We start from the raw sequence: 13429 nt of genomic DNA on the forward strand, positions 1-13429 counted from the left end.
AGTTTGACCATAGCATTGGACTTTCTTTGCATTCTGATTTATCTTCAGCAATAGGGCCAATAGTATGTGTTTCTTCAGTGATAAACATCCAACCTACAAAAAAAACTTACAGGTAAGTAGTAACTACTGCTATTACAGAAATACTGCAATATTTTGTAATGCTAATATTGCTAGAAGAATATTGTTTGACTCTTTGAAGACTCCACATTTTGGTTCTAAATAAGTGTCTAATACCTACACATGAACTCATGAGACCTCACTGCATACACACTGGTTGCAGTGGCTTCCAAAACTGTCAGTGTTACTAAAGAGGCTCCTGACCTATTACCATTTAACTACTCAGCAGGGGGAGGGGACACTTTCATAGATTTTTAAAGCCATAATGAGGGACTGTTGTGACCACCTGCATCAAGCCTATAACCTCTTATTTGAATTAGAACATCTTTGGGCTTGTCTTCATGGTGGGGTAACATGCACTAGTTTGTCTGCATGGACCCTGCTAGTGTGCTTTAGTGTAGTACAATTTCTAACTTTGTAGTAACAAAGATTGGCAGAAGTAAGTTGTGACGGGTTGGATCACAGAAACCCCCTTGGGAACCGCCAACTGATGTGCCGAGACTACTTCTGCGCCTGCTTTCCCTGCCAGCTTGGGACTCCAGCGCCCTGTCTTGTTGAGCCAGACACACCAGTCTGCTCCAACACAGATCCAGAGGCTGAACCATGTGCCCCAAAGCTGCAGACTTAACCGAAAGCAGCTTAAGAAGTGTTCCTGTCTTTAACACTCAGATGCCCAACTCCCAATGGGGTCCAAACCCTAAATAAATCCGTTTTACCCTGTATAAAACTTATACAGGGTAAACTCAAATTGAGTGCTCTCTATAACAGAGTTATGCACAGCTGTTTGCCCCCCCCCCAGCTATTAATACATACTCTGGGTTAATTAATAAGTAAAAAAAGTGATTTTATTAAATCAGAAAGTAGGATTTAAGTGGTTCCAAGTAGTAACAGACAGAACAAAGTGAATTACCAAGTAAAATAAAATAAAATAAAACACAAGTCTGACTCTAATACACTATGAAAATGGAATACAGATAAAAACCTCACCCTTAGAGGAATTCAAGTAAGCTTCCTTTTACAGACTAAATTAGTCTCCTTCTTCTAGTCTGGGTCCAGCAATCACTCACACCCCGTTAGGGTGACCAGATGTCCCAATTTTATAGGGACAGTCCTGATTTTTGGGTCTCTCTTATATAGGCTCCTATTACCCCCCCACCCCATCCCGATTTTTCACATTTGCTGTCTGGTCAACCTACCCCCTGTACTTACTGTCCTTTGTTCCAGTTTCTTTCAGGTATCCTTGGGGATGGAGAGGCTCACTCTTTAGCCATCTGAAAACAAAATGGAGGGGTCTCCCACAGGCTTAAATAGACACTCTTGTGGGTGGAGACCCCCCCCCTCCTCTCTCCTATGCAAAGTCCAGCTCCAAGATGGTGTTTGAGTCACATGTCCATGCATGACTTAGTTTTTACAGGCAGCAACCATGGCTTACCTGCTACCTTGAAGGTCCTCATGTAGGTGACTTGTGGATCGGAGCCTCCAAGATCCATTAAGTGCTTCTTGATTGGGCACTTAATTTGCACATTCCTTTCTTAAGAAGCTAACCAAATGCTTTACAAAGGCTACTTAAAAATCAAGCCAGCGCCCAGCCAATATTCATGACTTTGAATACAAAAGTGATACATGCACACAAATAGGATTAATAGATTCAATAGATCATAGCCTTTAATGCCATATAACACATCTCAGTATACATTCATAAGCATAAGCATATTTCCATAAAGCCTTATGGGGGGCACTGTCACATAAGTATAAGAAACGCACTGGCTTTTATTAATGGAAACTTTCTAAACTCCTAAAGCAGGAAAGTAATGGTGTAACAATGGAAATAGAAAATTGAACTTGAGCATTTGACTAACACTTCAAATTTTGCTGCAGGAAGCAGCCAGGTTGTAGAAAGACTGTTTTAATTATGGATTACTAATCACACTTCCATTAAAGTTATTTTATTTAAATGCATCTGTTTTCATGAGGAATTAAAACAGAGCAATACTGTCTACTTAAATTTATTGTGCTAATTAGTAGTTAGTGCAGATTGTTAAACAGCTGCCAATCATTACTATGGAGAAAGTTTTCCTCCTAAAGTAAATTGCTTAAGTTGAAAACAAAGGAACTGTTTGTCTGTATCATAACAGACAAGGATAAACAGTGGATTTCAGTTGTCTAATGGGAGGGATGAAGCTAACCTCTTGCAGGTATAAATGGGAGATTTTGGTTTGACTTTAAATCAGTTCTGGCTAGACCTGCCTCCCACTAGGAGATTGAATAGCAGCAGTTGCAGAGGAGGTAAGTGGCTTCATTTTGTTAAGCCTAACATTTCTGAACCGGATTTTTTTAAATCTAAAGTGTGTTTGTTCAGTTGAAAACAAAATTATCCAGCTCTTCTCACAAAATACTAAATTAGGGACCAAGCGTAGTCTCTAAATCCAGAAAGTTGAATCTCTTAAATCTAACTTCAGTTCCTTACTGTGAGGGAACCAATCTGCCTTGTATTTTGCCTGTAAACAACTACATCCTAGCATAAATGATCTCTGGAGGCAAATTGAATGTTAAGATTTAATGAGTTCAGGCTACATAAAGTGCAACATGAACAAATAGCAATAAAACAGATAAATCCAATCAATGCAAAACATGCAACTTCAACTGTTCACTTGTAGAATTCCACCTAAATATCTACACATTTTAGCTAATAAGTTTGATTAGGCATTCAAATTTGTTTTTTCACACACTACACAAACTATTTTGCAGAGGTGAAGCATGCCATCAGAATACAAATTAGGGAGTGCTCTAAGTAGTCTATTGGAGTGACATGTGTATACTCCCTCTTCGTTATTTAAGAATGCCAGACTGTTTAGATAAAATGGGCAAAAAGTCTTATCAGCCATGGCATGAAATACAATAATTCCTAGAGCGTTATTAGTCCTCATCCACTTGGAACTCCGAGTACAAAATAAGGTGCAACCTTCAGAATACTAGAATTACCAATGAAAGACTGCAGAGCCCCCTTTAAGCAAGAGCTGCCATTTGCCCAATCTGCATATAATCTATTTGACACTTGAGTTAGGAACATGCATTTGTGTACCTTGAAATAGCTCACCCAGTAGGGCGGTGATGAACCAGTTGTTACTCACTCTGTGCTGGACATTTCATTAATGTCAAATTCCCTCATTGCGAAATCCACCTCTCTCCATTTCCGGAAAACTGCGAGTTTCCCAGTTGTAATATCCTTCACCACAAAGCTTTCAATTTTGATCACTGGGAGGTCATCGAATGCCTTGTACCTCACTGTGATGCCCCAGTCATGTTGGCACTTGGAGTCTCGGCAGGACATTTTACATTTCTTCTCAAAGTGGTCATAGCGGCTTGGTTTTTTGTGAGGCTTTGTTAGAAAACGTTCCCGAAACAGGGCACCTAAGACGGTGTGGTGAGACTTCTAAAATGACAGTAAAAATATTAGATGCAACTTAATACCAGAAATTTATCATAATTTCTAAAGTCTTACATTTCCATTTGTTGGTCTTCATATGCTGATTTTACACAACTACCAAGGGAGTTCTGCCTTGGTCACTTGGTTTAAACTGTAAACGACTATACAAAATAGCTTGAGTTGCAGTAGCACTTATGGAAAAGGAAATTCCCTTACAAAAAAAAATAATGGAGATGATAACGTCACTCATCCCCTTTCTCACACAAAAATTGTAAAACCAAATGCAATTTGCAAGGATTGGTGAAGTCTCAGCTAAGAGTTTGTGAAAACGTATTTGAGTCGACTCTTATAAATCTCCAATGAAATCTTTCCTTGTGTGGTACTACAATGCACAGCTGTTCTTACAAGGGTAAGAATCATTTTTAAAGGACTGTGTTCCATCATCCCTAATGTCGGTTACTGCCTCGCTGGGGAGCTGGATGGAAACTCCAGGGAGTTTCCAGCTGCAAGGCTCCCCCTTTATGGTACTGGGGGGAGGGGGGGTGTCAGTCCCCTACAGAACCAGAGAGACAGGAAGTTCAGAGCCAGAACCCTGCTTCTCCTTGCTGCTTCCTACTCCCACACCTCTCTGCTACTCGAACAAACAATCGAGACACAGCTAGTGCCCATCTGTGATTTCCTAGTGCTAAAGCATGTACAGCTGGGTGGCATAAGTGAGACTGCAAGTCAGTTGTGGGGAGTTTTTTTAAACAAGGAGCAGTAGGTCACCGAGCAGTGGGGACTCGGCCAGAGCACAGCTTGGAAACCACCCGTTTGCAGCACATGAAATACCCCAGGTATGGGAAACCCAACATCAATGCTTAGATTTTCCTGATGTCAAGGAAAAGGCTCTCCTATTGCAGAGCTGCCCAGCTGACTTTCCCCAACCTCAGTGGGTGGGAGCAGAGCATGACTGAGACCCTTGGGTCACATAGGCAGCCCCATGAAAACATGTGAATAATGCCCAGCAGCAGTTCTAAAAAAGCAAAACAAACGTTACACCACCTAAGGAATGAGAAGGAAAATAATCCTGAAAAAGGATAGTGCTAAGCAATGATATACGTCTTCTCCTGGAATGCTGTGCTCTGCTATGGGTGATGAAATTCATCTGAGGACTAGAGAGACTTCCTTAGGAGGAGTGATTGAGAAGATCACAACTGTTCATTTTAGCGAGGAGATGAAGGCAGCACTATGATAGGGCTATATAAAATATTGAATGGTATAGAGAAAGTAAATAACGCACTCCTATATAGCGTCTGTCATGATAGAAGAACAAGGGGGAAGCCAATGAAACTGAAAGGTAATGCAGTTAAAGGATTTTTTTCCCTCCTACAATGCATAACCAGCCACTGGAAATCATCAACTCAGTGCTAACCTGCAGCAAAGAGCTTAGCAGGATTTTTTAAAAGTAACCTGTGGGTGGAAAGTGAACATCCAGTTACATTAAGTATTCAGGTACCATGTATATTGTAGATGTATAATATGAACATGTGTGGTTATAAAGGTGGGTGGTTTGTTTAGATATCGATATTTCCTGTTTGTCTACATTTACAAACCAATGGATTATGATTAAGGATAAACATACATAAAGTAGGATTAAAAAAAAATCTAAACCACTGTTTGAGTGTAAATTAAACGTTAACAACCTGGGCTTAGGAAGAAGTTTCTCCCATGGGCTGTTATTCCATAATTGTACATTACACTGATTCTTGCACCTTTCATTGAAATATTTGACACTGTCCACAGGATGAATCACAGATGATATGTTACTAAAGTTCCTATGTCCCATTCTGCATCAAACTGGTCATTTTAACTTCCACCACATCTGTAACCCTAAAATTGGACTGGTAAGGCTCAACTGGTAACGAACTATTTGCACAGCATAACATTCACAGATTCCTAAGCTATACGCTTACCTCTATTACCCGGATGTCTTCTGTGTTACAGGCATATGCTCTGCACTTCCCACAGAGCAGTTGTCTATTGCCCTCCAGGGGCTTTTGTTTTATTTCTCTCTTTCTGGAATCTCGCAGTGTCTTTTCCTTGTTTTGCAGGTCATTTATCTATAAAGCAAAGCATTAGAAACAAATGGATTATTATGATCTTCAAAGAAACACTGAGGGCCAGAGGCTCACCTGATGTTGATCTGTATAGCGACAGTGAAGTCAAGGGAGCTATGCTGATTTATACCAGCTGTAGACCTGGTCCTGAAAATGGTGGTTGTGGTGGAATTCAAGCTCCTCTTTGCTCTTCCTTATGAAAATGTGACTCAGTCTCAGATCTAAACTCTCCCCAACGGACCCCACACCTATTCTTTTCAGAATTGCAAACTCCAGTTATCCCCATGTATTTTCCACTTCTACTGCAATTCTTATGCATCTATGACGGGCAGCCTGACATCCAATTCTTGAACAAAGTCTCTTTTTAGCAGAAATATGAAGCCAGCACCTGTCTGAGATGGTCACTGATGAGTGAAGAGCATTGGGGAGGGGGGGGGAGGGAGGAGTTACTTCCAAGCATGCTCAGGACAGATTTTTGTGATGTCAGAGCCCCGAGGCTCTGACATCACAGTGCTCACTACAATGCAATACTATCTCATAGGCCCAGATCCTCATCTGCTGTAAAGCCACATGCCCCACAGACAATGTTTGACACCTGCTGCTTTTCATCTCTGCGGTAGTTGCAGTTAAACAAATGGTCAAAGTTAATTTTGGCATTGAAGTGGATAGAGCTTTGCGGATTGACTCCAGCTAAGAGTCTGGCCCAGACACCACTACTGGGACAATTTGCATGAAGGAGAGCACATCTCTGACCTTCTCCACACTGGAGACTTTTCCAGTTCTAAGATGTATGAGATAAACCACGGGCTTTATAAGTATGCTGGGAGTATGTGAATGTCAAATATTGTCTGGACTAGCTGCCTTGCAGCGCACCTGACCACTATTCCAGTGCCTGTGAGGATGGAAGGGAATGGCATAATCACGGAAACCATTCAAAGAGCCATCCCCCTACAGTCCCAACCTGCTCACTAGTGGTGCTTTGAAACTCCCAGAATCCACTGCTCCAGGGAGCTGTGAAATCAGTAGCCAAAGGCTACTGCAACTGAAACAGGACATTGCTAGTGTAGACCCAGCAAATCTGGAATGGTTCAGAACATGAATCGGAATACCTAGTGTGGATACAATGAACTACTTGAGCTTAAACTGGTTTTGGTCATCAACTCAGAAATTTTTTCAGTGCTAATAAGCCCACCCACAGCCCTATGCAGAGATGCTAAAAATAAAATAAGCGTGTCCATCTATTGCTATGCAAACAGGTCTCTAGAACACCCACTTTGACCACCAATGCTTTGCAGCTACCATTGGGGTGAAACAGCAGCACACAGCAACACTACACAATGAATTAGCACATACAGGGGGAAATGTATCCCTCCCCCTGGCCCCCCAGTGCACAGGTTCAGCACAAGGCCTCAAGTGGCGCACAGGCCCTGTGCTGTGTCTGTGCACAGAGTGAATTTCACCCTGAGTGAATACGTGGTGCAGCTGAGAACCCAGTGACAATGGCCAATTTAGGTTGTCTGTCTCTGATTCGGAACATGCAGAACGGCAGCGAGTGGACCCACCTTCCTTGCGAACTTTTCCTCATCCCACTCCTGCAGCTGCTTGATGGCTTTGTTCATCATCTCCTCCTTATAGATATTGTTTCTCTCATTCTCAGCCACTTCGCTTTTGCTTGTCACAAGGATGCACTTGCTGTCTTTTGCCCTTCCACGACCTGGGGGTGACAGGTAGCCCTTTTATAACGCTCTAGAGAGAACAGAGCAAAACAGCAGCCAGGCTGTGCCACAAAGCCTGGATCTCAATGCAGGCATAGAGACATTGGAAACGTTATGCTTCTGCATGGTTCCTTATGTGGCCCTTACCCGTTCCTCATGTGGCCCTTGCCCATTCCCAAGCTGCAGCAACTACACATGCTTAGAAAAGCCTCCCAATTAAAATTCACTGGGCCCAGGCCCTCTTAATCCGAACAAGCATCCAAAAAACCACACACATTCTATGAAGTTTTGAAGTTACAAAGACCCCACCCTATTTTGTATGTATTCTCTGTCAGTACTGTGTTACACATTGGTGCACGAGGCCTTCAGGGGTGATTAGCTCAGACATTTTGTGGCCAGCAACCACTGTATATGGTTTCTTTTAGAAAGATCCATAAGGCTAGGTGAGGATCAAGACTGAGATGAACATCCATTAGTTATCTGTCCCGTTGTTGGATTCCCATCAAAATGAAAACTGATAGTTGACAGTAGGAAATACCATTAGGGGAAGGATTGTCTCTTCACTATGTATTTTTTCAATGCCTAGCATAATGCAGCCCTAATCTCAACTGGGGTCTGGCTCTACCGTGATACAAACTAAGAATAATAAATAATAATAATTCATAGGATTCCCATGTTGTCCTATGCTTTTAAAAAGGAGGGTTGTTAGAACCAACCATTACTCACATTTAGTTTGAGTTCCAAAAATTATAGAGTTAACCTGCCCAAAGCAACAGAGAGTCCTGTGGCACCTTTAAGACTAAAACAGATGTATTGGAGCATAGGCTCGGTGAATGCCCACTTTGTCGGATGCAACATTCACCCACGAAAGCCTATGCTCCAATACATCTGTAGGTCTTAAAGGTGCCACAGGACCCTCTGTTGCTTTTTACAGATCCAGACTAACACAGCTACCCCTCTGATACTTGACAACCTGCCCAATTTCTTTTTCAGATATTTACAACAGCACTTGTAGCGAGAGAGATTTTTCCCTCACACTTTAAGTGTCTAATTTTGAGGTAATTATTTAATACAAAAGATACGTAACAATAAAACACTGCCATCGAGTGTGATATAAACCCCAAAAGCCAGGAGCTCACTCAATGAAAGGTCCATTTAAAATGAGTAAAATAACCGTTTCACAATAGTATTGAATTGCATAGCCTGACTACGTGCTCAGATCACAAAATTAAATATTGCAGCAGAATTTTTAAAAGGGCTGGGTAATTTTATGACCCTTTTTCCCTTTTGTAGCTGAAAGTGTAACCCACATTTAGAGTAGGACCCTCTATCCCCCTCTAGTGGCTGGACTACATAGTGGTTTATGAGCACTGCATTCTTTGCATTAATAGTGTCGTTTAGCTTAGACAGTAGACACTTGTTTTTAAATCTAGGAGTCCCAGGTTCAAACCACACTTCCAATAATCCACCTGAGGGCACTATATTACACAAGTTTAAGGACCGATTGTGCCCATATGCATATGCGTAGAGGGGCCAAGCCACTATGCGAGACTTCCTAACGGAGTTTCTTCTGAATTCTCCATGGGGGCATGTTTTGCAGAATTTCCAGTTGCACTTGCCATTAAATTATTCTTCTGTGCATATTTCTATTTACTTGCATGCACAAATGCACACTTGAGATGTTCCTTGAATGTGTAGCACCATCATGTGATCTGTATAATTTACTCACACACACACAAATCTAATTAATGGCTCTTCTGTCCTGTGACAAACTGACATCAAGACTTGTCCTGACCCTTCATTCAGCTGAAAGCACTCAGAGGCAGAGAGAAATAAGAGTAAGATACACACACAAAGCCTAAAGTAAACATGACAGCCAGTCAGAGAGGCTGACGGGGGTATTTTCTAGACCTATACCATATTCACATGATAATAGTTTCTTAAGCTCCAGTGACACATACCTCGGACTTGGATCATTTTGGTGACGTTGCCAGAGTATTCATAGAGGAGAACCAGGTTGCACTGAGCAATATCAATCCCTTCATCTGCGACTGCTGTAGTTATTAGTATCTTACTGTCGCCGTTGGTTTTGAATGAATCCAGTACATCCTTTTGATTTGAGAGTGTCATCCCTACAGTACAAGAAAGTCAGAATACAAAATGCACGGTGAGATGCTGAAAAGTTCCTAAATCAAATAATACACATATCCTTGCAGTCAGTACCAAAAGTCAGTCTGTTTGCTCTGGAGACTGAAAGAAATGCCTCAAATCAGGATACACAGCTGCCTGCTTGAGGACTAGAAAGCTGCACAATATCTAACAAAGAGGGACTCTTGTTAAGGTGTCACACTGTGAATCACTTTGGCAAGCAACATTTTACACTTTCAAGTGTTTGAAGTTGTCCTTTTAAAAACTGGTTTGTTTTAATGAGATCCTGTTCCCTGGCTATTTTAAAACACTAAGATATTCTCAAAATAAGTCAGATTTACTCTGTTTGGTGCAGTCAAGTATTTAAACGTGTGTTTACCTCCAACCACAGGGAAACTCAGTGAGCCACAAATGAGGCAGGGAACACCCACTGCATCGCTCTGAGTAAAGAGAGGAGGGATTTTTTTAATATTATCTAGCAGAACTGCATAGCAGAGCATTGTTGCTAATGCACCTAGCGTTTTAACCAGAGGTTTTGGCAGGAAAAGCAGGAGTCCGTTTAGATGTGGTAAAATCTCCTGTACATTTCATATCCCTCCCTAATATTGATGAAGGAATTGTAGTATTAGCTTGGGCATTTGCTTGTTGGCCTGTCCTGGAACATGGAGACTGACTACAGAGATAAATTATTGCATTAAGTGGTCTGGGAACACATGGTATAACAACTTGCTTCCCTCAGTGCAAACTCCCATACCTGTCTGCTGGTTTCTTTTGTTACGCCCCATCAACGCATCCGGTTTTAGGTAGCTGAGTGTAGGATTTTCATCAATCCATTTCTTCAAAGCCTGTAAAGCAAGACACCCGTTAGTAACCCTTTCCAAACTCTTGGTCGCAGAAAGGGATGCAAGGAGCCCCTGGCGTGTGCAATAAGCGCAGCCCAGGCAGGCTACTACACTACCCCATATTTATTTTCTAGTTGCCCCTTTTAGTAGTGTTGGAGGGAGAAGGTCTTACAGACACTAGAGCTCTTGTGGTAACAAAGAGAAGGGTGCGGGTCTCTGGCTTTAGGCGGTATTCTTCATTCAGGATGAAGGTGAGCTCCTCCAGTTTGGGATTCTCATTCAGCTCATCTACTGAGGCCTCTCTCAGTTCCGGTTGTTTAGCTGGAAGAAAACATTGACCTCAGATTGCAGTTAGCATCATCCATTCCAGCAAACAGCAAGCTGACTCATATCTAGCAGCCAAATGTCAAGTGACTTTCCCTTGCCCTTAATGTCTTTAAAAATTCTCAACTATTCTCTTAAAAACAAAGAAAAAAAGCTGTATATGTGTAACCGTGTCCCTATGGAGCTATTTCTGAATCACTTGCATTTTAAAGCTGAAATCACAGCAGCATACCCCCTGAGCAGGCATCTAAACCAGAAAATTGATTAAAAAAAACCCACACACAACCCAGCTATTTTGAAGACAAATATTGATTCTGCTGGCTCTTGATTGACTGAGGGATCAGCGTGTGGCCAGCCAGGCTGTGAATCTACAGTGCCCTAGCTTGCCATGTAGACAAACCCCAAAGTTATGATCCTTCCATTGGCTCCGTATAGGCAGACCCTGCATCCATGTGAATCCCCACAGACCTCAACGGGAATTACTCTGCACAACCAGTTGCCAGATAAGAGCCTAATTTAGTACACTTGATTTCTTAATCAGCTGTTCTCCACATGCAGGGCTACCCTGTGGCATTAAACCACAGCTCATGAAGGGGGTTAGCATCACAGTCCCTTGAGGCATTGCTGTAATACTTGCAGGAGTGCCTGGGTAGCATGAGCCCAAGTAGCACAGAACGCAGCATGTGCCCGTTCCCCAGCTGTGTCCTACCCTTGCTCCTCCCTCTGAAGTTGCTAGCACTCATGATTCCCTCCCCTATCGCCAGGCTCCCAGTGCTCATGTAAAAACACAGCAGGGGAGGGAGGGAGAGACAGACAGACCAGACAGTCTTTATCTGCTAGCCACTGACCCACATAAGAGAATAAGAGTCTATAGCAGCTGACAGCGAAGGTTATTACTTCTTTATCTCATGGTTTTAGCACTAAGGTCTCAAGTTCAGCCCCCACTGATGAGCCAGGACATTTGTCCACTGGGAGCACAGGGAAAGTCTCACTGACTTTCCATTAACTTTAAAGTCTTTTCCTGGGCTAGACAACAGATGGCTACTCAAAGCTGGTTTCATGCAAACAACTGGCTTGGAAGGTCTGGACCCCAACTGTTACAGCCTCTAAACATGGATACAAGTAAGAAGAAAAGCAAGTTGGACCACCTTAAACAATTCCTCTCCCCCTGCCTGGTACTTGCACCTTTCAGATAGGCTGCATGAAGTACCTTCAAAGTTCGCTGTTAACTGTTTATCTATCTCATCAAACCCTCCACTTCTAATGTCATTGAAAAATTCAGTCAAGTAGGCCAACGCATCCTGAGTCCGTGCATCTTCGTTGATGATGAGGGCATCATTGTATTTCTGTTTAGAGAGATGAATATATTTTTAAAACACTCATTTCTCAGGCCAAATGCTCATCAGTAATGGGGGGGGAACCCCAGTGAATTTTACTAAGATAAGCTTCTTCATTTGAAATACTTGTTACTTCTACAGTAGCACAGGAAAACAGTGATTGCAAGCAGTATCCTCTGAATAGTATAGTTTTTAGTAAGCATCCAAGACACAGCTCAGATGTGGGGTGCTAAAAAAATGCATCTGCTCTTTTCAAACAAGTGTACATTTGCACTCTCCGCTAAACTAGACTTCTGAGAAAAATCCACTAATTTATTTTCCAATCTCTGAATTTCTGAAGCCTGATTCCAATCTCAAACTGATTATTCAAACCTCTGTTTGAATGTAAGCCAGATGGGAATCGAGGCCCTGATATAGGCACAAATACTGGCCGTGATCCTACAGGATTTACACATGTTTCAGGGTTGAGTTCAATGCACTCATTGAGGTGCTTGAAGTCCAGCACTGACATAATGCCACTGTTCGTAATCACCCGTAATTTATATTCTTATGGTTTAAGGGAGGTTTATTTTCAAAATGTTTCAAGTTCTATCCCCCAATGTTTAATTTCTGCAGTATTCTAAAGCCCTTAAGAAAACAAACTATTTGATCATTTCACATTACATTTATTAGACTGTGTTCCACCCATTTGACCCATAGAGCTTAATAGAACATTGAAAACTGTTTTGCATGAACGAAACAGACAAAATAAATGTCATCTTTCTTCTAAAATGTTACTATCACCAGTTCCCAAATGCCACGGGCAATTAGCCACAGGTTTCCCCAGTGCGCTCCAGTCCTTTACACATTACCCTGGAGCACACAGAATTCAATCAAGACCTTGAATCAGATCCATAGCTGGTGTAAATTGATATAGCTCCTTGGCTTTAGTAAAAACAACGAGAGTCCTTGTGGCACCTTAGAGATGAACACATTTATTTGGGCATAAGCTTTCGTGGGCTAGAACCCGCCATTTACACTGCTGAGGATCTGGCTCAAGGTCTTTTGCATTCCTTCTGCAGTAAAGCCAGTGGAGCGATGCCAATCTGTACTGCCGAGAGTCTGGCCCATTGCATCATCCCATAATTACTACAAAGGTAAGAGCACCCAGAAATCTGGGAACTGTGTAGGGTCCTATTCAACTTCCAATTGGAGGCACCTGCACTGCTGGGAACATGACTGATCCCTCTGTACATGCAACAGGAGAGGGCATTCACTTACCCGTAAGTGTTCAGTATAAATAAAGAGAGCTCTACAAATCCTCCTCTCTTCTTCCTTATCCGGCAGTTGCAACATTCTGCACTTCTTCTGAGTGTCAACGATCCACTGTTCATAGCATTGCGTTCCGAAACGTTTACTCTTAATGTGGGACAACGCATCT

General features: G+C 42.2%; 1 protein-coding gene across 1 annotated transcript in view; it reads right to left on the reverse strand.

The window, feature by feature from the left end:
- Positions 1–2271: 2271 nt before the first annotated feature.
- LOC113405309 (probable ATP-dependent RNA helicase DDX58) overlaps positions 2272–13429 on the reverse strand; it is a 33935-nt gene continuing 22777 nt past the window's right edge. The window contains exons 11-18 of the mRNA XM_026646380.1: positions 13270–13427; positions 11883–12018; positions 10521–10669; positions 10261–10351; positions 9320–9490; positions 7206–7357; positions 5500–5646; positions 2272–3550 (exon numbers count right to left, since the gene is read on the reverse strand). Coding sequence (XP_026502165.1) covers positions 3245–3550; positions 5500–5646; positions 7206–7357; positions 9320–9490; positions 10261–10351; positions 10521–10669; positions 11883–12018; positions 13270–13427 — 1310 coding nt within the window. The 3' untranslated portion in view covers positions 2272–3244. The remainder of the gene's footprint in view (positions 3551–5499; positions 5647–7205; positions 7358–9319; positions 9491–10260; positions 10352–10520; positions 10670–11882; positions 12019–13269; positions 13428–13429) is intronic.

The sequence above is a fragment of the Terrapene carolina genome, unplaced genomic scaffold (assembly GCF_002925995.2).
Source record: "Terrapene carolina triunguis isolate 2854851 unplaced genomic scaffold, T_m_triunguis-2.0 Scaffold35022, whole genome shotgun sequence".
Classification (NCBI taxonomy): domain Eukaryota; kingdom Metazoa; phylum Chordata; order Testudines; family Emydidae; genus Terrapene; species Terrapene triunguis.